This window comes from Dipteris shenzhenensis, chromosome 1 (assembly GCF_047967505.1).
Source record: "Dipteris shenzhenensis isolate YYH24624 ecotype China chromosome 1, Dip_SZ_1.0, whole genome shotgun sequence".
Lineage (NCBI taxonomy): Eukaryota > Viridiplantae > Streptophyta > Polypodiopsida > Gleicheniales > Dipteridaceae > Dipteris > Dipteris shenzhenensis.
In genome coordinates this window covers 44,276,880-44,303,474 of record NC_141596.1, presented here as the reverse complement: position 1 = coordinate 44,303,474, position 26,595 = coordinate 44,276,880, and the positions used below count along the sequence as shown (strand labels likewise).

The following is a 26,595-nucleotide window of genomic DNA, read 5'->3' as shown; positions in this document are numbered from 1 at the left end:
GGATGTGTTATCCCCATACTCCCTGACTCAGTACAGATATGTAATGACCTGAAATGCAGCATCTAGCTATAATGGGGGTGACCCAAACTCCGCCCGAATGATCTGGTGATGGCTTACCATGGATCATCCGTGATAACATGAGAACTTGTAGCCGCCCCCCCTGGCCCACTCTGTATCCGACAAGTCTGGCCCCCAGCATGGACTGCCATACATCCCTACTGGGTGGACTAAGGAGTCAAAAAGCAACCCTTTGGTTCGTGGATTGTGAAAGTGAGAGCGGAAGCACTGTCTCTCTAGTCTAGCCAATGAAGCATATCCTTTGCTCAAGTGCGCCTACATTGCGGGTCTGATGGTGAAGATGGGTCCGGAAAAGACAACCCCCGGATAATTGTATGATGAAACTACCTCAACAGGGGACCCATCAAATGCGAAATACTCATCGCGCATGAGGACTCGAGATGTATTGAAGATCATAACCTTGGTTTTACCCAAGTTGACCTTCAAATCATGAGACTCACAAAAGGATTGAAGTGCATCAAGGTGTCTATGGAGCCCCTCTGCTGAGGAGGACAAGAGAGCCACGTCATTTGCGTAAAGTAATATCCGGATCAGCGTGCCCGCGAGAGAGAAGCCTACCCCACTCTATGCTTGCATCACTGTCTCGAGCTCGTCAATATAGAGGCCAAACAAGGTAGGTAATAATTAACACCCTTCTTTGACCCCGATAGTGCTCATGATCTCATCTGTCCATCCAGATCCTATCCGGACTTTGCCTGAAACTCGCTCATAAAGTGCCATGGCAGCCCAAATGATCTCCTAGTTGTAACCTAGATCCTGCAGGCATCATATGAGGCGTGCTCTTGAAACTGTGTCAAATGCCTTGCGGAAGTCCACAAAGCAACAGTAAACCCTCTGCTTCCATGCCCTCCTCGATGATACATCTGAGTGCGAGAATGTGGTCCATGGCCCCATGATCCTCCCTGAAACCAGCCTGTCCCGCTGCTCTAAGTCCTCGACACCACCAATCTGCTGACCTCAGAATTAAGTACTAAGAGAAGAACTGCTCGTTGACCCTACCTCCCGTCTAAGTCCAAAATGACTCCTTGGCATGAAAGGCATACTCTGCCCTTTGATCTAACAATGACTGCTATTGAGCCCTTGCTGCAGCAAGGCGCTCCTGAATCCAAGCATCTATAGGCCTCTTCTGATCTTCCCTATGAAAAGCAGCCAACTGCTCTTCAGAGGTTTCCGCCAGCCAACTGCTAGCAGATACCTATCTCTAACTTAAGGATCATAACTCTCCTGAATCGAGTAACTGAGGGATAAAAATTGCTAATCTCTGAGAGGGCTGCTGCTATATTTGACAGGGAAAGCAGCCCAACATGCATGTGAGATTCCCAAGTGTGCAACACTACCTCTATGAGGCCCTCCTCTGTGTAGAATGCATCTGGAATCCTGATATTGGCAGAGCGACTCCTCACATGAGGATCTGAAACAAACAAAACAACAGGAAAGTGATATGAAATGGACACCCCAGGTATAATGCATATTGTCCCACCTCTGCTGTCCAGAGCCCAATCATCCACATAAAATTTGCCAATCTATGCATGGATAGGCATCTGCAACCTCATGTTCGACCAAGAAAAAAGGAGTGATTGTGGCTGAGTGTGAAAAGCATCATCATGCCAAGCATCTCTACCACTGTACTGAAAAAGGAAGGCATCCTAGGCTGCTCTCTCTAGGGAATGTAAACCACCTTCCCTACCACCTCTTTTGTCTGTGGGCATTTCAACCATGTTGAAATCACCCCCAATGATCCAAGACTCTGCAATGCATGGCTAAGAAGGCAGCTCCTTCCATAAACATAGAGGTTTAAGAGACCAACCTTATGTCCACCAATCAAAAGAATGATCCACTGAGCTCTAAAGGGAACTATGATCGTTGGGTGCCAATCAGAGTTGCGGAGCCAGTTCCACCTCAGGAGGCTTCTCACGGCACCACGGACCCTCCCTTACAAGTAGGAGATACTCATGTCCTAGTTCCTTGTGCGGATGATGTTGCTTCTGTCGCCTTAGATGCTCCCGTGAAGGAGCTTCCATCTTTGGAGCAACTCATTGCCGAAACTTGGGCCGTAGTCCGTTCTAGTGACATTTATTTGGCCAAGGTCAGTCAAGAGCCCCCTTCCCTGTTTGCTTCACCTTCTTTACCTCTTGACAGAGGCAAGAGGGTTATAGCTTCTACTCCATCATCCGCAAGGATCCTCCGCACACCTGCGCCAGTCGCCTCATTCAGGAATTCTTTTGCAGTTCTAGTAGACATAGCAGAGTTTGAGTTAGAGGAGTTTGTACCCTCTATACTTGGGGAGCATCTTGTTCAGATCATTGTGGATAGAGCTTCCCCTTCTGCAGGTGTGGGAGTGCTTTTCCTAGTTGACTTCCCTCCTCTTGATAGGAGGATTCTTTCCCAAGAGAGGCATATCTCCGCTACCAAGTTGGATAGGGTTTTTCATCCGAACTCTTCCTCTCGCCATTGAGGATTGTCAGTTGGAATGTTCAGGGTCTGGGGGTATACCTCACTACTGCCGTAGGCAGCTTATTCGTAACCAACTTCGTCTAGGTGTTACTAGGGGTCCCATTGATATACTCATGATTCAAAAACACAAACTGGATGTCAAGGATTGTTCCAAGTCGGGTAAGCTTCTCTCAAGGCATACTTTTTGGTCACCCGCCTTGGGCACCAGGGGAGGTACTTGTATTTCTGTTTCTTCTTCGATGCTTCCCTTGGTCATTGGACTATCCTAGTATTGTGATCACTACTAGTAGAATGAAGGCTAGCCACCATTGCTAGGCTTCAAGGGGAAGAGGAGAGAGCACGAAGAAAGGGGGCAGAGGAGGGAAAGCGAGGGGGATCTTAACCTAGAGTTAATGATATGATGAACTATTCCTCCACCCAAAGTGTCATTTAATGCAAAAAGAGAGGACCTTTAGTGCTACAAAAACGCTTACCCTATGAAGCCTATGTGAGATAAATCCCCATGTACCGCGTGTCAGTTTGGCGGGTTGGTTGAAAGGAGCTGTAGGGACAGGGGACAGAAGAGAAGACAAACTGACTGGGGCAGATATATTCCAAAGCAAGAGAAATTCTGGGAGATATGCACAGAGAAAAACCAAAGCAAGAGAAATTCTGAGAGATACGCCAGAGAAAAACCAAGGTAAGGGTTTTGTGACAAAAGGAAAATGAAAATCTTTAATCAGGCCATGCATATAGGAAATTATTGAATAAATGTTGGATAGTTGTACTGAAAGTTGAAGAGCTTGTGTAATAAGACATCAGCTCAATATTTGAGCCAGGTAAAAACGTTTGGGGGCATGGGCAGCACTCTCTGTATTTTCTCTTGAGGATGACATTCATAAGACTATTTTGAAAACAGACATGGTTTGTGATGATCTGGAAGGGCAAGCATCCAACTCTCATACTAGCAAGAAGACACAGTTGAAAGGGAAGCTGCCAATACAAATTTCAACAGAAGGCAGTAATGAGTATAAAGAATCTCAAAGTGTAACCTCGATGATCTCTCCTCATTCCATTGGAAATCTGGGAAATTTGGATCAGCATCTTTACAAACCTTCACATTTTTATGCCTCTACTGACCACACAAGGATTGGATTCATGGAGTTGTGCAAAAAAGGCATTCCTTTGTCCGGATTAAAGGACTGTGAAAAAAGTGTCAGTCTTTCCCAGGCCACTCAGAAGACCATTGGTCAAACGGACATAACATTACATAATCTAGAAGACCAAGTTGCCAACTTCTATGACAAGACAGACTTGAGAACAAACCTTGCAGTGGAGATTTTGACAGAAGACAAAAGTGAATCTAAAATTCAGAAGATAGCACCGGTGATTTCTTCTCACTCAGTTAAAAACCCTTCACAAAAATGTGTTAACACTGAGAAAACCAGCTGCAGATCTATGGATTTGTGTAACAAGGGCATACATTCACTAGAGACGATTGAGTGTGAGGAAGGTGTCAGGTTTCTGCAAGTTACACAGTCATTTTCTGCACATCCCATGCAACAGGCACCAAGAGTTGTCGATAAGTTTCTGACCCATCTTTCCTTGCCAGGCTTTTCATTACCTTGCTCAACTGATGCTGTAAACCAGACTTCTTCCCCTTGTCCACCACTGCCTCCACCTCCACCTCCACCTCTTCCACCTCCACCTCCACCTCCACCTCCACCTCCTCCCCCCCAACCACCACCACCACCACCACCACCACCATCACCACCACCACCACCACTACCTCCACGCTCACCAGTACTGCAAATATGGCCACAGCTGCCTCCACCTTTACCTCCATCTCCACCTCCACCTCCACCTCCAAATTCACTGATACTACAAACAAATCCACTACCTGCATGGCCCCCCTCTGTGCCTCATCCTCCACCACCACCTCCACCACCGCCCCCGGTACCAAAATCACAGTTACAGAGACAACCACCGCCACCGCCGCCACCTCCATCACCCCAGTCACCAAAAAGGGAATCCAGTGGGTCCCTTTCACCAATGTCAAATCATTGGGGAGATAATCTTCAGGGAGATCTGACAAAAATACCAGAGGCAAAAAAGCCAAAAATGAAGCAATTGATTTGGTGTAAGATATCTGGCACTTTGGCAGAGAAAACTGTATGGAAGAACACAGCCACAGGGTCTGTTACAATGGACTTGAAACAACTTGAATCTCTATTTGCAACAAATCCTGTACCGTTGCAAGGACAAGTTACAAAGGTTCATCCCTTTCTCAGTCACAAGGGAGTGTAGAGTCATGAACATTGTAGCTCCAGTTTCTGCAAATGATAATGATTTTTTAGGGCTCCTCATACTCAATGAAACATGCCATTAAAAAATAAATCAGGCTTTTATACAAATAAGGGAGGGATTATCAAGAGTATATTTAGGCTAAATTCTATGCCACGTTGGTTGTTTACTTTGAAGATGTCATCTGCAGCTCAGAGATAGCTGGAAATCAAATAGAACACTTTTCCTGTGAAAGAATTGAAAATTGTCAGACTGCTTTTCTCAGTGCTTTTCTTTGGTAACTCTGTGTTTTGGAATTGACAAGGCTGTTTAAAATGTTATATCAGAATCTGTCACTAAAAAAGAAGTCATTGGGAGTTCATGTTATAGACATGAAGAGAGCACACAATGTAAGCATACAACTATCAAGTTTACGGAAGCCTTTTCCTGAACTTTGCAAGGCTCTACATTGCATTGATAAGAACGTTTTGACCAGTGAAGTTCTTAACGTGCTCTATCGTACCCTTCCCACAAAGGACGATATTGCCGTTTTGAAAGAGTACAAAGGCGATCCATCTCAATTGGCTGAAGTTGAAAAGTGAGGAAATCTCATGTATGTTTAATGACTATTCTTGAACAGTTCTGTTTTCTCTTCCTTCTCTCTGACAAACGGATGATTTTCTTTCTGGTAGGTACTATTTAGAAATAATGTTCATCCCACGACTTGAAAAACGGATCCAAGTCTTGAATTTCAAGTGCCAGTGCTGCTCCATGGTTCATCAAGTAAAAGGCTTATTTGCTCTTTAGATTTGTTCCATTAATGTTTTTCCTAACACAGAGTTAATGTGTGTGCGCGTATGTGTGTGTGTGTGTGTGTGTGTGCGCGCGCGTGGGCACATTGTCAATGGGAATCACAATTGCCAAACGTCACATTGCACCATCCACATGTTTACGATGTCAAGCTCCTTCAGAGACTGTCCCTCATTTGCTTTGGCACTGCCCGGGTTCTAGAAACCTCCTTGGGAGAATTTCATATCATCTTCGGCTCCGTTTCCCGAGTCACAGATTTGGGAAACATTTATGGTTATTTGGTAGATTTATGCGGTCTTTGTCTCAATACTCACTATTTCTCTCGTGGGTGAGATATTGGGCTCTTTGGACAATCTGGAGTGAGCATAATTGGGCATACATGGGTCGGCAGATTCACAGGTCATATGAATCTTTCCGAGCCTCATTGCGGCAATCCTTATATGATGCCTGCCATGAGGGTGATATACATGCTTCTTGCATAGAGCTTTTCTTTTTATGTTTCTGATCTCTGGGATACTCTCCATTTTGGAGACTTTCCATCTTGTAAATTTATGAGAATATAAATATACTGCACTGGATTTACAAAAAAAAAAAAAGTGTGTGTGTATGTATTTTTTTAAAAAAAAGTGTGTGTGTGTGTGTGTGTGTGTGTGTTCAGCTCCGTTTTCCGAGTCACAGATTTGGAAAACATTTTTGGTTATTTGGTAGATTTATAAGGTCTTTGTCTCAATACTCACTATTTCTCTCATGGGTGAGATATTGGGCTCTTTGGACAATCTGGAGAATGAGCATAATTTGGCATACTTGGGCCGGCAGATTCATAAGTCATATGAATCTTTCCGAGCCTCATTGCGGCAATCCTTATATGATGCCTGCCATGAGGGTGATCTACATGCTTCTTGCATAGAGCTTTTCTTTTTCTGCTTCTGATCTTTGGGATACTCTCCATTTTGGAGACTTCCCATCTTGTAAATTTATGAGAATATAAATACAATGCACTGGATTTTACCAAAAAAAAAAAAAGTGTGTGTGTGACACTTACCAAATGTCACATTACACCATCCACATGTTTAGATGTCAGGCTCCTTCAGAGATTGTCCCTCGTTTGCTTTGGCACTGCCTATGTTCTAGGAACCTCCTTGGGAGAATTTCAGATCATCTTCGGCTCCGTTTCCTGAGTCACAGATTTGGGAAACATTTTTGGTTATTTGGCAGATTTATGAGGTCTTTGTCTCACTATTCACTATTTCTCTCATGGGTGAGATATTGGGCTCTTTGGACAATCTGGAGTGAGCATAATTTGGCATACTTGGGTCGGCAGATTCACAAGTCATATGAATCTTTCCGAGCCTCATTGTGGCAATCCTTATATGATGCCTGCCATGAGGGTGATATACATGCTTCTTGCATAGAGCTTTTCTTTTTATGTTTCTGATATTTGGGATACTCTCCATTTTGGAGACTTCCCATCTTGTAAATTTATGAGAATATAAATACACTGCACTGGATTTTACTTTTTTAAAAGAAAAGTGTGTGTGTGTGTCTGCGCGTAGTGTGTGTGTGTGTGTGGTAGCGGCCTCTGCTCTCCAGCCTCGCTAAGGATTCCTGTACAGGCTCCCCTATTGTCCGCGACTCCGTACGGCCGTACATATCCGTGGCTGTTTGCATCGCCGTACCCTTCTGAAGTCTGCATTCTGTGCGTCCTAGCAGCCTCGTTGGTATATCCGTACTGTACCGTCCTTTTCGTCCCCTTTTGCATCTCCATACAATCTAGGCCTTTCCGTACAGTCCCGTTGAAATAGTCCCCGTACAATCCAGGCTTCTCCGTACAGTCTATGTAATCCCGCATCTTTTCGTACGATTTCTGGGTCTTGCTTCTGTGCATTTCCGTACAGTCCTTTTTGTGCCCTTTTGCACCTTACGTACATCTATACAGCTCTACCTCCTGTTTTCGTAGAGTTTGCTCTTCCCCGTACAGTCTGCTCTTTCCGTACAATCTGCTCTTTTCCGTACAGCCTCATCTGTACCTTCGTACAGTTTGCTCTGGTCCGTACAATCCAGTACATTTCCCGTACAGTCCCGAGTTCTCGCGCCCGTGCTTTTCCGTACACTCCTGTGTCTCGCTTACTTCTGATTCTATACTTCTCCGTACAGTCCCTCTTGCCTTGTCGTATTTCAATCATGGCTTCAGGTTGGGATGTTAGTACATATGCTCGACAAGAAAGATCTGCAGATGCTAAGCGCCGCTCTTCACAGCCTGCAACACAAGATGCTGAACTTACTATGGAAGCTCAATATGTGTTTGATACTCTCAAGGATGACTTTCAACAGTCACGACAGGAATGGGGCAAACCAGTTCTAGAGGTCACGTACAAATTGAAATTGCCCTCCCTCGTGAATCCTCTCAGAAAGTTATCTCAAACCGCGGTTATAATTTTCTTTCCAGGAAGAATCCCAGCAGCCAGTGATGTCGGACAGTGGATTAAGTCCATCCTTGGAGGATTCTTTGTAGAGGGAGTATATATTGCATCTAGAGGCTTTTATGAGGTGCATTTATCAGATGCTTTATGCAAGCAGAGGTTACTTGAGCTTTCTCCCCTTTTTTACGAGAAGCAGATGGTACATGCTATGCCTTGGTCCCCAAACAAGGAGTATCAAAGTCTAATACGCCATCATTGTCCCGTATTGGTTGAGGTTGTTAACTTCCCAGACTATATGCACGAAGAATTGCCTGGTCTGGCTGCTACTTTGGGACAGGTCATTTGTCCTCCGCGTCCTATGGGAAACCGTAACAGGTTCTGCATTCTCTGGGACACTGATTCACCCACCCCTCCTTCTATTGCAGTGGAAGTTGAGGGAGTGCAATTGGGAAAAAAGTATTTTGAATTGAAATGGGGTGTGTTTGCAGGAGCTTGTTTTGCCTGCCACAAGTTTGGGCATCTAGCCTCTGAATGCCCAATGGTTCTACATCAACCCCCTCCCAATGCCTTACCGCCCCAGATACGGGAAAAGAATGAGAATTTGCAAGCTAAGACAGCAAATAGAAATGGAGCAAAGAATGCCAAATCAATCAATCAGGTGCAATCACTTGCTGGAAAAGGAAAAGAAAAAGAAAAAGAGAAGATGAAGGAATCTGTGGGAACAGATCGGGATGGTTTTCAACAGCCTAAGAAGGTGGTTGTTTTGAAGCAACGCCCCTTTCAATCTGGTGGATGCTTCTTCTCCTTCACCAGGACAGGCTTCCACTTCAGCTCCTGTCCTTCAAAATTGGGTGGGGGTTTTGAAGAAGGGCATCCCCATATGTGATTCTGAAACTCATTGCCAATCGAGAACAACTCTTCGAGCTCCTGCGAGCTTCCCCTCCCCCTCCGTACCTCTACCTCCCCCTAGCCCCTCCTTGCCTCGCGCCCTCTCCCGCCCCTACCCCTCCGCCCTCACCTCCCCTCACCCGCTGCTGCCACCGTGCCCTCCCTCGCCACACCCGCCCCTCCTCCGCCTCACCCCTGCCCTTCGTCCTCACCCCCCCCCCTCGCACCTCCGTCTCTCCCCCCCCTCACCGCAGCCCCCCCCGCCCTCACCCCTCACTCCCCGCCTCACCCCCGTTTCGCTCCGCCCCCCCTCGCCACGCTCCACCCCCGCCCTCCACCGTTCCGCTCACCCCCGCCTCCCATTCCGCCCCCTCACCCCTCGCCTCCTGCCCCCGCCCCCTCTCGCCTCTCCGCCCTCCCGTTCCACCCTCGCCTTCCCCTCCCGCCTTCACCCCCGCCCCCCCTCCCCCCGCCCATTCGCTCCACCCCGCCCCTCCGTCCGCCCTCTCGCCCCGCTCCGCCTCTCCCCCGCCCCCGCTTCCGCTCCCGCCTCCCCACCTCACCCGTTCTCCGCCTCCACGCCTCCACCCCGCGCCACCTCCGTTCCCGCCACACCCAGGCTCCACCCTCCCGCTTCTCCCCCCCCCCCCCCCCTTTTTTGGGTGGCAGCCTCTTCCTCATCGGAAGCCTCGCAGTTTGTCTTGGCGGTATGGCGGCTCCCTGCCCGGAACCGGAGGCCCAGACGGTCCCTCCCTCTCCAGATGCCTACCGCGTCATCCTGACAGAGCAACAATCATCTCGGGTTCAGGATCAGTATCTTCCTGCTCCGCAAAGGGGCGGATGGGAAGATAGCCGCCTTGGCCCCTAGGGATGGCCCTAGCTTTGCTTTCACGTTCCTTAGCGACGGCACCGAGACCTGGACAGACGACTCGGTCTGGGAGGCTCTCAGGGAGCAGACGCATGCTCAGGTTTGCTCCTGGATAGGCCCGTCCGGTGGGCAGCTTCTCGAGACTCAGTGGTCCGAGGGTGACGTGCGCCTGCGGTGGCGCTGCGCCACCAAACGCTTCAGACTGATTGTGATCCTCAGGCCCCCCCTGTCTTGGCCCCTCCCCCAAGATGTCAGAGCCTGGACTCCTCAGAAACTCCGTGCCTTCTACGGGATGTCCACCTCAGAGATCTCGAGCTGGCTCGAGAAAGCTTTCGTTCATGGTACCAAAGGCCTCTCGCCTTTGCTGAAGGTGTTGAAGGAGGGGCAGGACGACCCCGCTTCCCCCTCCAAACCTTTCCATAAGCGCCAGCGCCTCCACTCCGAAATGTCAGCTTCTTCTTCGACTTCGACCGCGAGCAGACAGTTGTTCGCAGCCTCCCAGTCCTCACCATGAGCCTACACCTCGTATCCTGGAATGTGAACGGGTTTCACTCTTCTGGCACCCGTGGTCCTAGGAAGCTCATTTTGAGACAGGAACTTCAGCCAGCAGTGATTGGTCGTTTGGATGTACTTCTGCTTCAGGAGCACAAGCTTTCGGCGTCTCACTCCCATAGATGCGGGAAGATTCTCCCTGGTCGCTCTCACACTTATTGGGAGCCCTCGATCGGCGCACTGGGGAGGAGTGGTGGTGTCTGTACTTCCGTGGGAGAGCAGCTAGCCCAGGGAGTTTTCGGTCATGGCACGTTGATACCAGGTCGTGCCCTTTGGGTAGGCCTGGAATTGGAGGGCTCCAGAGTTGGAATCCTCAACATTTATGCTCCCACAGATCTCCGTTGTAGAGCCACCTTCTGGAGGACACTTACAGGGATTCTCCCAGACTTGGATTCCTGGATTGTTGGAGGTGACTTCAACAATCTGGAGACCTTGGAGGACCAGCAGGGCAGAGGACCGGAGTTTACAGGTATGTCTCAGGCAGAGCAGTCCGCTTGGGACTCTTTTATCTTTGCGACAGGAGGAAGGGACTGTTGGCGAGACCCGTCCTTCCGGCGTTGGCATGGGAGCTTGGACTTCTCGTGGGACTTCCGCAGGGAAGGAGGCAGACTCCTGGAGAGGCTGGATAGATTTTATGTTAGTGATTGGGCCATTAGCAGAGGCGGTCAGGCCGGTATAGTTCCAGGGACGACACTTTCCGACCATGCGCCTGTGCTCTTATCATTAGATTCGGCAGCTCAGGCCCTTCCCCCCCGCTCATGCCGGATTCCCGACTCCATTTTCTCGAGGGAGGACGTGCGCAGCAGTATTTGCAGTCTTTGGGACAGAGACTGGGGCGAGTGCGCGGATCTGGTTGATTCGGTGGCGCAGGCTTTGCAGGAGTCCAGCCAGATTTGCCAGCTCGCAGCCCTACAGGTTCGACAGGAGTGGTGGGGTAGAGAGAGAGCTCTTCAGAGGGACCTCGCCTCCATTCAGCGACTCCAGCAGGCATCCCCGGGCTCGGAGGAGCTTCGGATCCAGGCCCTTCGAGCCAGAGCCCTTCTTGAGGAGACACTCCAGCGTCGCTCAGAGTTTTCCTATCACGCCTCTCTCTCCTTCTGGGCTCGGAAGGGTGACCGGATGTGCAGGGAGTTCTTCAGGACACATGGCCAGAGAGCTGCAGGTGATTAGCTTCGGAGTCTCAGGACAGCGGAGGGACACATCGTTACGGATCCGGGAGAGGTCTTGGGGTTGGCCACCGACTTCTACAGGACCCTTTTCGAGCAGGAGCCGCTTGCTCCTCGTACTCGTCGTGCCCGTGAGGAGGTGTGGAGGCACACTCCTTCCTTGGTCCAGCCTAGCATGTAGGCGACGTTGCTGGCACCGTTTACCACGGATGAGATGCTGGAGGCCTTGATGGCCATCGATGGACAGAAGTGCCCAGGTGAGGATGGGCTATCCCGGGCATTCTTCACCTCCTTCTGGGACCAGATCCAATAGCCCCTCCTAGCAGCTCTTCAGAGGATTTTCAGCAGCGGTTATATGCCAAAGAGCCTCTCCTCGGGACTGATTTGCCTCATCCCGAAGGGAGGAGATAGACAGGAGATCCGTCAGTGGCGCCCGATCACTCTCCTTACCACTGCCTACAAAATCCTCGCCAAGATGATCAGCGCCAGAGTTCGGCCTCTACTTCCAGACCTCATTCATGACACTCAGACAGGCTTTGTCCAGGATCGCAGTATCCTGGATAATGTCTTCACCTTTTCAGAGGCGGCGGAGTGGGCTCAGCACAGCGGATCACACCTTGCCATCCTACTTCTCGACTTTGAGAAGGCCTACGATCGAGTGGATTGGTCCTTTCTGGAGGGGACTCTGGAGCGGCTAGGTTTCCCAGCAGGTTGGATTCAGGGTATTTCAGCTTTGTACAGGACAGCTTCTAGCAGAGTCATCATTGGAGGCAGGATGGGTGAGCGTTTTAGCTTGGAGAGATCAGTGCGTCAGGGCTGCCCCCTTGCTCCTTACCTGTTTCTCTTCTTCGCCGAGGCTATGACTTACTACCTTCGGGCGAGGTCTACAGGGATCAGAGGTGTTCGCCTTCCCCTCCGGGAGGACACGGAGCTCTTGGACTCGGAGTACGCGGATGACACAGCCCTGTATGTCCAAGACGATGAGTTGATGCTGGAGAGGGTGAGGATGGCCCTGGAGGTCTTCTGTTCAGCTGTTGGTGCGAAAATCAACTGGAACAAATCAGTTGGTTTTCTCACAGACCCCGGGGCGCGTTCTCAGTGGGGGAGGTTTTTGGGTTTCAGGTGGATCCCGCGGGGACAGACAGCTAGATACCTGGGTTTTCAGGTCGGCCTGGACATCACGCCAGCTCAGCAGTTTCTCCCGGTGCTAGATTCCATCCGACGGAAGCTGGCTTTCTGGAGCACTGCTAAGCTTTCCCTTGCAGGTCGTGCCTTGGTAGTCAACCAAGTCCTTGCCACAGCTTGGTATGTGGCCTCCTGTTGGTGTTTCTCGAGATCCAGCGTGGCACAGCTTAGGAGGCTGGTTCAGAACTTCCTTTGGTCCGGGGAGGATGGCCTCAGAGATACCAGAGCCAGGGTTGCTTGGCAGACAGTCATTCTTCCGCAGGCTGAGGGAGGCCTGGGGGTCATCGATCCAGAGCTGCAGAGTTAGGCCTTGTTAGGCAAGTTAGTCATCCGCGGTTTGACCCCGGGGGGGCAGACGTGGAAGATGCTACTTCAGCAGGGGGTCGGTTCTTGTGTCCCGCGCCGAGGTGGAGAGTGGCTCCCGTCCCTCAGGTGGATCTTCACTTCCGCCCCGCTCACTCAGCCCCGTTCCCCACTCGTTCGTAGCCTCCTCATGGTTTGGAGGCGGCTCCGCCTCAGTCTCATTCAGTCCCCTCCCCGTTGTCAGGAAGAGATCGATCGCCAGCCACTTATCTGGAATGATCAGGTCAGAGATGCCGAGGGCCTTCAGTTGGGGGAGAGATCACATATCAGGTGGGATGGTTGGATGAGGGGGCCAGCCCGGTCCCTTCGATTTTGGAGGGACACGTACAGACATTTGGAGACGGCTGATCTCGCAGACGCAGCTGGAGGTGCACGTGGAGCCCAGGCGAGACGCACGGAGATCGACGGCGCGATCCCAGCTGATTGGTTGGTTTCACCTGAGCCTCAGATCCTCATGCCTGGTGACGACCGTTGGCTGGGACAGTTCACCCCCCGTGGCATCCCACTGGTGGTCACAGGACGTATGGACGACTCCTCTATTTCCTTCTTCGCGGTTATGGGGGATGGACGACTCAGGAGAGAGGATGCACTCATCGACCCCCTACTCCCATGGCAGAGGGTTCGGGTCGTAGGCCTTTTGGGAAAGGTCTGGCGTACCGATCCTAGCATTGAGCAGGATCAGATGCAGCTTTGGCGACTCTGGCTCTGGGAGGGGCGGGCCTTGTCAGAGCTTGATTGGGACCCAGGAGAGTGGAGTTGGCCAGAGATTGTGACAGGACAGGGGCCGACCTCCTTCTTTGCCTATAGCACGACTTTGGGCAGGCGAGTTCTTGGGAGGATGCAGAGCCGCCCCCCCACCCAGCGGCTTAGGCGGAAGATCTCCTACTTCCTGTGGCTTCTCGCCCACAAAGGTCTTCCGGTGGGGAGCTGGTTGAGACAAATAGGCCAGGACGGACGCTGTCAGATCTGCCATGAGGTTGAAGAGTCACCAAAACACTGCCTGTGGAGCTGCACTCACGCCCAGGAAGTGTGGAGGTGGACTTTCGGGATTCTCACTCGCGCAGCACCAGAGCTAGGTTTGATCACTTGGGGCGCGTTCTGTTGGTGCAGCACCGCACCTGGTCTACATCACTTATTCGAGGCATGCCAGCAGAACCCCACTTTCCTTATCACACAGGGAACATGGGGGCCGCTTGAGGGTATCCCGCAGCACCTAGCAGAGGCTGATACAGGAGTTCAGGAGAGGCAGCCAGTCTGGGAGATTATTAGCAGCATCGCAGGGTGGCACATTTGGACCTCGCATTGCGCGCAGATCCTCGGTGTCACCTCCTTATCGACTGCCCAGATCATGACTGATATTTGGAGCGAGATTATTCATACCCTCAGAGGCCAGTGGGACCAGATTCAGGGAGATTCCCGGTCCCGGTCGGGAGAAGCGGAGACGCTTCCTCCGGGCTTGGGACACACAGGGCCTCTTCTTCGAGCAGACTTCGCAGGGCCTTCGGTGGCGCTACTCACCACCCCGATGGCTGTTCATTCACACTCGCCTTATCCCGCCGTGAGAGAGTGATTTATTTTGTTACCTTTTAGGGCTGTGTCCGATTTGTGAACGCAGCCCGTCAGCTACAAGCTGACCTTTTGTATCTTGTTCTCGAAGTAATATAATTAGCACTGTTTTTTCGGCAAAAAAAAAATATGTGATTCTGAAGAAGAGGAGAATGCTATATCTTTCTTGGATCATGAAGGCATGCAGCCCATGCAGGCAGAGGCTTTGCCTCTCTGATATCTTGTTTCATACTTATACTTTTCTGTATATACCTTCATTCATCAAACACTTAAGTGCTTTACATACAATGTACAGAGCCTCTGCAATGTCTCAAAGTGGAGGCTTTTCTGGAATCATGTACATAAAATGCAGCCAGATATTGTTTGTTTGCAAGAGCATAATCAACACTCTAAGGCTGGTCATCCTGAATACTTTGGCGGTTATGATATATATTATGCTGGTACCAATACCTACTCAGGTGTATGCATAATGGTTAGACATGAGCTGCAGCCTCAGTTAGCCTTCAATGACAGCAGTGGCAGATGGCTGGTCATACAATGTAATGTCAATGGTGATATTCGTGAGTTTGCATCAGTCTATGCCTCCCAGACCTCTGCCATGAGGGCTTCTTTATGGGATTCTTTAAGCAAATATCCATGGAGATCTAATGCATTCATCTGTGGAGATTTTAATAGTTCCCCTCTGCTAAGAGATAACACCACTTCAAGATCTCATATGCTATCATCGGAAAGGCAGAAATGGGATAGCATGCTTCTTTCTGTGCAGGCTGAAGATTTATGGCTGCTTCTCCAAGGGTTAGTGTCTGGATATACTTTTCATCATAATGCACTTACTACATACTTGGCAAGGCTTGACAGATGGTATTTGTTTTACCCACAACAATATGCAGATTTTAGCCCTCATCTCCTCATAGATTTCTCATTGGGCTTGTCAGATCATGCCCCATTATGGATGAATCTGCAACTTGGTATGACACTGGATGATTTGCCACCTCTTTCCAGTAGATTATTGCATGTTAATCAGGCTTATTTCCGACATCACCATTTCCAGCAAATAATCAGACTTGCAATTCATCCCTTGCCTTTGCATACCCGGGAGGACATGGATTATGCTTGGGACAGTTTTGTCTCTCGTATACATTTATCCGATGCTTCATGCAAGCAGAGGCTACTTGAGTTCTCTCCCCTGTTTTATGGGAAGCAGATGGTACATGCTATGCCCTGGTCTCCAAACAAGGATTACCAATGTCTTATACGACATCATTGTCCTGTATGGGTTGAGGTTGTTAACTTCCTGGATTATATGCGTGAAGAGTTGCCTGGCCTGGCTGCTTCTTTGGGACAGGTCATTTGCCCTCCACGGCCCATGGGAAACCGTAACAGGTTCTGCATTCTCTGGGACACTGACACACCTACCCCTCCTTCTATTGCAGTTGAAGTTGAGGGAGTACAATTGGGGAAAATGTATTTTGAATTAAAGTGGGGTGTGTTTGTAGGAGCTTGTTTTGCCTGCCACAAGTTTGGGCATCTAGCCTCTGAATGCGATGGTTCTGCATCAGCCCCCTCCCAATGCTTTGCCACCCCAAACACGGGAAAAAAATGAGAATTTGCAGGCTAAGACAGCAAATAGAAATGGAGCAAAGAATGCCAAACCAATCAATCAGGTGCAGCCACTTGCTGGAAAAGGAAAAGATAAAGGAAAAGCAATATGTTTCTGAAATAGTGCAAATGGATGATGCTCGTATCTTGGAGAGACCTTTTACTGACACAGAACTTGATAATGCATTGTTCCCTGGCTGGGATGGCCTTACGGTGGAATTTTATATTTCCTTTGGGATGATTTGAAAGACATCCTCTTGCAAATGATCAATGTTGCCTGGCAAGAAAATCAGTTGCGGCACTCTTGGAAGCATGGCATAGTCAAACTTGTGCCCAAAAAACATCTGTGTGACCATATGTCAGATTGGAGGCCTATTACTTTGATGCATGTAGTTTACAAACTCATTGCCAAAATGCTTGTGTATAGGCTTCACGGGCTACTGAATGTGGGACTTCATCCTCATCAATATGGGTTTGTGCCACGCAGACAAATCCATGATAATATCTCCAATGCCTTGACTGCAATCGAATAGGCTAAGTATTCACATCAAGATGTGCTCATATTGTAGGTGGATATTGCTAAGGCATTTGACACTGTTCAATGGGATTTTATCTCTCAAATCATGACAAAGATGGGCTTTGGTTCCAAGATAGCAAATGCAGTTTACTGGCTTTATTCTGGCTCTACTTCTCAGTGTATTCTTGGGGGTCATCTATCTCGGTCATGGACATTGGGCAGATTAGTTAGACAAGGCTGCCCTCTTAGTGCTCTCTTTTATGCCATTGCGACCCATCCCCTCTTAATGTATCTTGATCATCTTACAAACAGAGGACAGATGACTGGTCTTAAAATCCTTGGGGCTGCATCTTTTGTGGTGGCACAAGCATATGCTGATGATTCCTTCTTTATGCCACCCAGAATTCTCCCCGGGAAGTTCACATGCTCATGAGCACCCTATCATTGTATGGTTTGGCAGCGGGATTGCATGTCAATTTCAACAAATCTAAATTGCTTCCCTTGAAACAATGTGATTGGCATTCTATTCTCTGGCCATGGCAGGTGGTGCATTCCAAAGATGTAGTCAAGCATTTGGGATATCCTATTGGATGGCATATCACTAGAAAGCAGCAGTTAAAATGGATCTTCCAAAGACTTCAACATAAATTGGACTACTGGAAAATTTCTACTTGGCCTCTTCATGTCAGGCTCAGAATAGTACAGTCCATTGTAATGTCCTATGTCCAGTTCTTTTTGCCTTTACTGCATTGGTCCTCCAGGGATATTTCAGCTTTTATGTCTCAAGCAATGGAGATGTTATGGAGGACAAAAACTGTTGTGAAAGCATTGAGACTGATGAAGATGGAAATGGTGTGCACTCCTAGGATGCATGGTGGACTCAATGTCCTCAATATAAGATATCATGTACTTGCCAGGAAGGTGACTATGCTCCATACTTTTTTCCGCCAACAACAGCCATGGACTTGTATGATAGCATCCATGTGTATCAACATGAGGACTTGTGCTTATGGTCATTGGACTACTGATCATTGGGAGGTTGTCATTGGGAGATTTGTAGGGAAGATACCTGGCTGTCCTTTCTCTACTGCTCCGATACTTGACTGGAAGCAAGTACTTTCTAAGGTCAAATGGGCTCCTGATAATTGCTCGGGGACAAATTCAATGAGGAAAGAAAGTATTCATTGGAGTGCCATCTTTGACATTCCACTCGCTTTACAGGAACCTGTTTGGGCATACAATCTCATGAAATTGGGAATTAGATACATAAATGATGTGGTAGATAATCAGGGCTATGTCTTATCTTTTCCCCAAGCCACTGCTTCCTATGCATTGGGAATGGACCATAGGTCCATATGGAAGAAAATTATTGATTTGTTACATCCTTTTCTACCTGTTCCTCCTGTGGCTGACACAGACATGCTTATGGATTGGCAATTGCAACCCTCTGCTACATGCACGTATCCTGTTCCTCTTCCTGCCTTGACCTCCATCAAAGTCTACAGGCTTCTTCAGCCTGCTCCATGGATTCAGCAATATGCTAATACTCTGTGGCATATAAGGAAGCCCCTCTCATGGTGGCAGAAGAATCTCCGGATATTATGGAAGTGTAAAATGCCATTGAAACAAAGACTTTTTCTTTGGAGATGCATGACAGGCACATTGTCAGTGGGAGTCATGCTTGCCAAACGTCGCATTGCACCATCCACATGTTTAAGATGTCAGGCTCCTTCAGAGACTGTCCCTCATTTGCTTTGGCACTGCCCGTGTTCTAGGAACCTCGGGAAAATTTCAGATCATCTTCGGCTCCGTTTCCCGAGTCACATTTGTGGGAAACATTTCTGGCTCTTTGGCAGAGTTATGAGGTCTTTGTCTCAATACTCACTATTTCTCTCTTGGGTGAGATATTGGGCTCTTTCGACAATTTGGAGAGAGCATAATTTGGCATACTTAGGTCGACAGATTCACAAGTCATATGAATCTTTCTGAGCCTCATTGTGGCAATCCTTATATGATGCCTGCCATGAGGGTGATATGGATACTTCTTGCATATAGCTTTTCTTTTTATGTTTCTGATCTTTGGGATCCTCTCCATTTCGGAGACTTTCCATCTTGTAAATTTATGAACATATAAATATATTGCACTGGATATTACAAAAAAAAATGTGTGTGTGTGTTTTCACAGTGTGTGTCTTGTGGAGAGAGAGCTCCCGTGAGAGAGAGAGATTTCGTGCTAGCCCTCGTGCTCCCACGCTACACCTGCTTGTTTCTCCCTCAGTTTGACACCCTCGAGGTTCCTTTTGACATCCGTTTTCTGTCCTGTACGCTTTGTCAGAAAATTCGGAAAAATTTTTTTTTTTTCGTATTGTCAAAAATCCGTACGATTTCGTCCGTACAGTCAAAAAAATACGTACATCCCGTACAGTTTGCTTGATAGGGAATTTTTTTTTCGAAAATCCGTACGGTCAAAAAATCCCTTCGATTTTGGCCGTACAGTCCGTACAGTTGGGGAAGTCCATACAGTTTGCCTGTCAGGGAAAACTTTTTTTCGTACTGTTTAAAATCCGCACGATTTCGTTCGTACAACCAGGAAAACATAGTATAGTTTTGTACGTGCTGTGCTTTCCTCCTTGTAAAGCGTTGCTGCTTCCAGGTTTTTTCCTTAACTCGAATGGCGGATTATTCCTATGAGAAAACCTTTCACAAAGACAAGTTGGTTTCCAACAAGAAACAAAAACAGGTGATGGATTCAGATGATTCCCTTCATGATTGTGCTGAGGCTCAGCTTGTTTATGAGGTTATGCATGAAGGGTTTGAAGACACCCGTAAAGGTTGGAAAGATCCACTTCCCACCACTAGCATTATGGTGGAAGTGGATGATATATTTGATCCAGTTAAGGAGTATGCAAAGCATGCCATTATAATTTTCTTCCTAGGACGGATGCCTGCTGCTGCAGATGTTGGGAATCGGTTGACTCGAACTCTGGGTGGTTCTTATGTCAAAAAAGTTCATTATGCAGCGAGGGGCTTTTTTGAGATCATCATGGCTGATGAGGAGCATCGTCAGGTTTTGCTGGAGCACTCTCCTCTTTTCTATGGCCAGCAAGGTCCATGTTTAGCCTTGGTCTCCCACCCGGGATTACCAGGCATTGATTCGGCATCGTTGCCCTGTTTGGGTAGAAGTTGTGGGTTTTCCTCAATGCTTGTCTTCTCTTCTACATAAAATTGCAGCTTCGCTCGGTAAGGTGGTATGTCCACCACGACCCAATGGAAATTCGAATCGCTTCTGCATTTTGTGGGATACAAATCATCCCACTCGAGCTTCATATTCGGTCACTGTGAATAATGTTTCCTTGGGGAGTGCCTATTACAAGCTCAAGTGGGGGCTGTTTGCAGGTGCTTGCTTTGAATGCAAGCAATTTGGGCACATGGCTTCACAATGCCCTTCCCGAGCTCCACGGATGCCAGTGCAAGCTGAAATGGTTCAGTCTTTGAATAAGAATGCAAATGCCTCTTCTGTGGTAAAAAACAAAGGGGTCAAACGGTTTTTCTCTGTTCAAGACAAAGGCAAAGTCTCGGCTATCTCACATGGTAATGCTTCTTTTCCTGTGCCTTTGTCCTCTCCACCTCAGGTGAAGGGGGAAAAGAATTTGACTGATGGATGGCAAGCTCCTCGCAAAGTGATCTCCCCCAGGCGACCTTTGCCTTCTCGGACTTGGAGTGGTGTTGGAGATAAGTACACACTAGGTGTACTATTTCCCTAGTCGACATTTGTCTAGTCTCAGTTTAGTCTTTGTGTCTTGAGTGTGTGCCATGTGGCACCTCTACAATTATCCCATAAGCACTCTTGCTCTATGCGTTGTACTTTGGCTCATATATTCATGGGTCACATCATTGCAATCTATCTAGCTTGTGTCTTGTCTACACTCATCTCAAGGTAACTCTTTGTCCTTCAATCTTGTTCTTATTTCACTTCTAGTCTTCTAGTTTCTAGCTCTTGCTTTTATATTTCTACATGGTATTAGAGCCAGCTTCCCTTCCTGTCATCTTCCTCTACATCAGGCCGCCTCTCCTCGGAATCTGCCCGCCATTTTCTGCACGTTTTTCTCCAGCTGCTGGTCGCCCTTCTCTGCCCCGACACTAGTAGCTCCAAATCTGGCTGCTCATTTCTGCTCCTGATGCTGCACGTATTCCTGCTCCAGCTACGGCCATCTTCATATATGCTGCTGTAGCAGCCTTGCAACAGGCCGCCGCCTATCCCTGCAAACAGCCGCTGCTGTTTACCTCTGGCTGCCGCCCTATTTCTGTCCCTGTTCATCCGTCTACAATTGTCCGCCTGCTGAATCTGCTGCCACTTGCTCTACTCACTTCAGTTCTGCCATCGCCTCCTCTTGAAGAGTCTACAAGGTACTGTGCATTGTCTCCTTCAGTTTGCTGAGCAGTCCTTTTTGTTATCCTCATATCTGCAAACTGCTGGTTCCTCATGCTTCGATGGGCTGTCACATGCTATGGCCTTGACAAGTGGTGAGAGAGCCGGCTTCTTGGATCTCTTCTTTCATTCATTTCTGCAATCTTGTAAGGGAATAGCCGTTGCATCTTAGCAAGAGGTAAGACCTTCCCACATGGCCTCTTCTAATCATTCTCTCATGTCTATCGACAAATTCAATGGGTCCAACTTTCATACTTGGCAAATCAAAATCAAGTGCCATCTTATGAAAGAAGGTCTTTGGGACGTTGTTCACCGTGCTGCTCCCGAAGATTCCGACATTGAGCAAGTTGTCACTTATGTTTCCACTGCCAAGAATGACAAAGCCTATGCTATCATCTTGCTCAGTCTTGGAGATGATTACATTCATCACATCTCTGACATACAGTCTGCTTCTCAAGCATGGATCACTTTGGATACCCTTTTTGGACCCCGATCTAAAAACTCTAAGATTGCACTTATGATCTCATTCTTTGATCTACATATGCAGGAGGAAGCTACTATAGCCTCTCATGTCAATTATCTTCGCAGTCTTATGGCTTGCATCAGTGAAGTCCCCCATCTCCGAAGATATTGCTATTGTTGTGCTTCTCAAAAGCTTACCTGACACCTATGCTACTCTTGTCACTAGCTTCAAGTATCACAATAATCCTACTCTTGAAGGTACCATCAATGCTCTCTAAGAAGAAGAAAGAACTCAACAACAAAAGGTAACTGACACTGCATTTTTAGCAAAGAAAGGAAGTTCTAAGGTAAGAAAGCCTTGCACCCATTGTGGCAAAACTAATCATATGGAGAAGGACTGCTTCAAGGCTCATCCATGCACCATTTGTGGCCGTGATAATCACCGGGAGAAGGACTACTACTCCAAATCCTCTACATCAGCCCCTGCATCTACCTCAGCCCATATTGCTGCAGCATCTCCATCAGCAGATCTTGTAGGTCAAGGGGTTCTAGTGTCTTACTCATTTTGCTTTTGGACCTCTCTCTTGTCCCTACCCAAGAGGAAGAGTTTGCCCTTGAGGAGGAATGTCTTCAAGGTCTATCTATTTGTCTACAGTCAGTCTTCTGTCTATCTAGTCTTGTCTGTCTGTCTATTTGTCTATCAATCTAACTGTGTTTTGTTTTAGATCCATCTTGTCCCTACCCTTGTGGACCCATATGAGGATATCACTTGAGGAGGGGTGTCTCAGGATCTTTGTCTGTCATGTCTTCTGTCTTGTCTCTCAGTCTATCGGTCTTTATGTCTGTCTTCTAGTCTTTTCTTTCTGTCTTACTCCTAGTGTCCACTTAAGGAGGGTGTTGGAGATAAGTGCACACTAGGTGTACTATTTCCCTAGTCTACATTTGTCTAGTCTCAGTTTAGTCTTTGTGTCTTGAGTGTGTGCCATGTGGCACCTCTACAATTATCCCATAAGCACTCTTGCTCTATGTCTTGTACTTTGGCCCATATATTCATGGGTCACATCATTGCAATCTATCTAGCTTGTGTCTTGTCTACACTCATCTCAAGGTAACTCTTTGTCCTTCAATCTTGTTCTTATTTCACTTCTAGTCTTCTAGTTTCTAGCTCTTGCTTTTATATTTCTACAAGTGGTGCATCCTCTCATGGGAAAACACCTGCTGAAAACTCTGGTGTTGGCTTGACTTGGGCTGCTGTGACTACAAATCGGACTTTGTTTCCTGAAGAAGAAGTTGCTGCACTTTTGTCCTCTCCTTAGGCTGAGATGCTTCATCCTAGGGCAAAGGCCCGGACATTGAGGTGGAAATGCAGACGTAGACAGCCCGTTAGTTGCTGTACATACCTGTCCCATAACTGTAAATATGCTTGATCATCTGAAGTGTGTTGCTCTCAATGTACAGGGAATGTGTGATGGTCGCAAATGGAAACTGGTCTGGATGTATATCAGGCAATTGCAGCCTGATATAATTGCTTTTTGCAAGAGCATAATCAGCATATGTATGCTGGTCAAATAGGCCATTTTGTTGGTTATGATATCTTCTATGCTGGAGAGCACTCCTTTTCTGGTGTGGCTTTTTTGGTAAAGCACGACCTTCAACCTGTTGTGGCTCTCAAGGATCGCCATGGTAGATGGATTATTGTTCAGACAAAAAGGGAGACAGACAGGGTGGAATGCATTCTTTGGAGAGGGCAGCCTGGGATGCCTTCCTCTTTCAGTTCATTGGCAAGGACACTTGGTTGGATGATGCCTTTCATATTATGCCACAGTCACTCTTGTACTCTTGGTCGAACAGGAGAATACACATGCCCATTCATGCACGAAATGACGGATTTTATGTAGACGATTGGGCACTTGACAAAGGAGGATCTGTATGCATTTCTACTGGGGTTTCCACCTCAGATCATTTTCCAGTGGTGTTACAGATTCTTGAGCCTCATCGGAGAGGACGCTCTGCCAGTGTCAGGATTTCGGATGCTTTTTATGCAGAGGAGTGCCTCACGGAGGATATTTTACAGATTTGGGTTTCTCACATACAGGGTGGAGCTGTCCACCCATCTCAGGTAGCTGCAGCCTTATCCGGAACCTTATCCGGAATTAGTGACTATTATCATACAGTCACAGATTCTACGAGACGTGAGATTCTCAGATGTGAGATTGGTATACGCCAGCAGTTAGCGTCCCTTCAGAGGGAAGAGCAGAAGAAGCCCACAGATGCTTGGATTCAGGAGCGCCTTGCTGCAGCAAGGGCTCATTTGCAGACATTGTTGGATCAGAGAGCAGAATATGCCTTTCATGCACGGGAATCCTTTTGGATTCAGATGGGTGGCAGGGTCAACAAACACTTTTTCTCTACTCATGGGCCCAGACATAGTAGAGATAGTGTTTCGCAGCTTGTTGACTCAAACGGGGTGTTACAGTCAGATCCTGATGCTGTCATGCATGTAGCTTCAGATTTTTTTGCGTCCCTTCTTACTGTAGATCCAGGCACACAGGCCATTGATGATGCTAGAGAGGTTATTTGGTAGTGTATCCCTGTATTGGTGAAGGATTGGATGTATGTTTCTCTGGATGCACCTTTCACCAATGCAAAATTCAAGACTGCATTTTCTTGCCCTTCACAAGGGCAAGTGCCTAGGTTCAGATGGACTTACCTCCTCCTTTTTTTTAACTTTTTGGGAGCAGCTTGGTGATCACATTACATCAGCCCTGCAGGGCGTGTGGGACTCTGGTGAGATGCCGGACTCACTTACAGATTGTCTCATTCATCTCATCCCAAAGGGGGGTAATAGGAATCTTGTGTCTCAATGGAGACCCATCACTCTATTGGGCACTTTTTACAAGATTCTGGTGAAAGCCATTAGTCTACGGCTACAGGTTTTTCTTCCAGATTTGATTCATGACACGCAGACAAGGTTTGTGCATGGCAGAAGTATTTTTGATAATATTTTCTCATTTTGGGAGGCCTCAGAATGGGGCCATGCAGAGCCGCCAGAGATTTGGCCATTCTACTCTTGGACTTTGAGAAAGCTTACGATAGAGTAGACTGGGATTTTTTAGAGGGTACTCTATCTCGCTTTGGTTTTTTAGATGCATGGATTAGAGGAGTATTCTCTCTCTACAGATCAGCCCATAGCCAGTTGCTCATTGGGGGGGTAAGAGGGGATAGGTTTCAGATTTCCAGATCCGTCCGCCAGGGATGTCCTCTTGGCGCGTTTCTTTTTCAGTTTGTGGCAGAAGCTATGAGTATCTACATTAGATCTCAAGCTATTATTTATGGGCTGAGGCTTGCTATCTGCCGGGAAGAAGAGCTCCTGGACAGTTAGTTGACATAACTGATGTTACAGCCAGGGTGGCTTGGGAGACCTTGATTCTTCCTACAAGAGAAGGGGGTTTGAATATCATCGACCCAGATCTACAGTGCAGAGCTTTACTCTGCAAGTTCGTTGTGAGAGGCTTATGCCAGGGCAAGAGCCTTGGAAGGATTTTTTTATCAGATGGATACAGTCTCGCACGCCCACTTCAGGAGAGGATTGGACACACAGTACTAGATGGGTTTTCACCACAGCCCACGTCAGGTCTCCCTTTTCCCCTCTTATGGTTGCTATCCTGAAAGCATGGGCCAGCTTCAGGAGTACTCTTCGCAAGATTCCCCCATCCACCCGTGAAGAGATTGAAAGGCAGCCTATCATGTGGAATGACAGGATTTTGGATGAGCTTGGCAGACCACTTGGAGCTTCTCCTTACATGCAGTGGCCAAGATGGGAGGGGGGCCCTGCATCTACAGTGGGAGCATGGAAAGCCTTTAGGAAGCTTCCTGCAGACCGACAGGCCCAAATGGTTCTTAATCTCAGAGGGAGTGCAGGGAGAGTCCAACAGATTGATGCAGCCTTGCCCTTGGATTGGGTGGACACAGATGACATGCCTATTACTTGCTCCACCTAGATGGGGGCATTTTCCAGATTTGAAGTTCCTTTACAGGTGATTGCTTTTCTTGACCCACATGAGGATGCCTTAGTATTTGATGTTTCTTCAGATCCACAGACGATATCTTGTTGGAGGTACCGTTTCAGCCAGTCAGGATAGTGGGCTTCATGGAGCATGGCTCTCTTTCACAGTGGTACTTGGATCCTGACCCGCTTCTCCTCGCCCTTGGCTCATGGAGGCTGTGGCTCTATGGAGGTGTCCCAATCAGTAATGCCAGGAAATTCCAGCTCAGCTGTAGGGGTTGGAGGCCCACCAGAGCTCATCATTGGGAGAACTTTCAGATTCGTGCTGACTTGCAGAAATTTTTTTAGTAGAGACTCTGGAAATCCCACCGGAATAGAAAAATCACTCTCTTCTTTTGGCTTTCTATTCATGGTGGGATAGCAGTAAACCATTGGAGCTCCAAGTTCGGAGCTGACCCTTCTTGCCCTCGCTGCCTTTCTGCTTTGGAGACTATACAACACTTCCTTTGGGATTGCAGACAGGCGAGAATCATATGGAAGGGGATTGCAAGACTTTTCAGCACTTTTGTTCGCCTACCTTTCTATATGACCTGGGGATTAGTGGCTTGGCTTACTCTTTCAGGGCCCCAGGTATTTTTTGAGAGACTTGATTCCTCTTGGGCTCTTCACATCCGACGACACCTTGTGGAGTCATGCTCTCTAGAGGATGTTCCGGCCACTCTTTTCAGGGCTGCTCACTCCTCGGTTGACTCTCCATGGGAGATCCTAGCTAGCATTGCAGCATGGCACATTTGGAGAGCTAGATGCACCGAGGCTTTGGAATCAGGTTCACCCTTCTCAGATCTTGGCCAGTACTTGGACAGATATGATACACTCTCTAATGGCCATTTGGGAGACCATGCAGGGATCATCTCTAGCAGCCTCCTTCAGGAGAGTTACTTTTCTCAGAGATTGGAGAGACTCTCCCTTC

At 47.9% G+C, this 26,595-nt stretch overlaps 1 protein-coding gene across 1 annotated transcript in view; it reads left to right on the top strand.

The window, feature by feature from the left end:
* LOC147905902 (uncharacterized) overlaps positions 1–26,595 on the top strand; it is a 97,317-nt gene that overhangs the window by 62,300 nt on the left and 8,422 nt on the right. Inside the window, exons 6-8 of the mRNA XM_087379862.1 lie at positions 3,377–4,785; positions 5,142–5,392; positions 5,487–5,577. Of these exons, the coding sequence (XP_087235988.1) occupies positions 3,377–4,785; positions 5,142–5,392; positions 5,487–5,577 (1,751 nt within the window). The remainder of the gene's footprint in view (positions 1–3,376; positions 4,786–5,141; positions 5,393–5,486; positions 5,578–26,595) is intronic.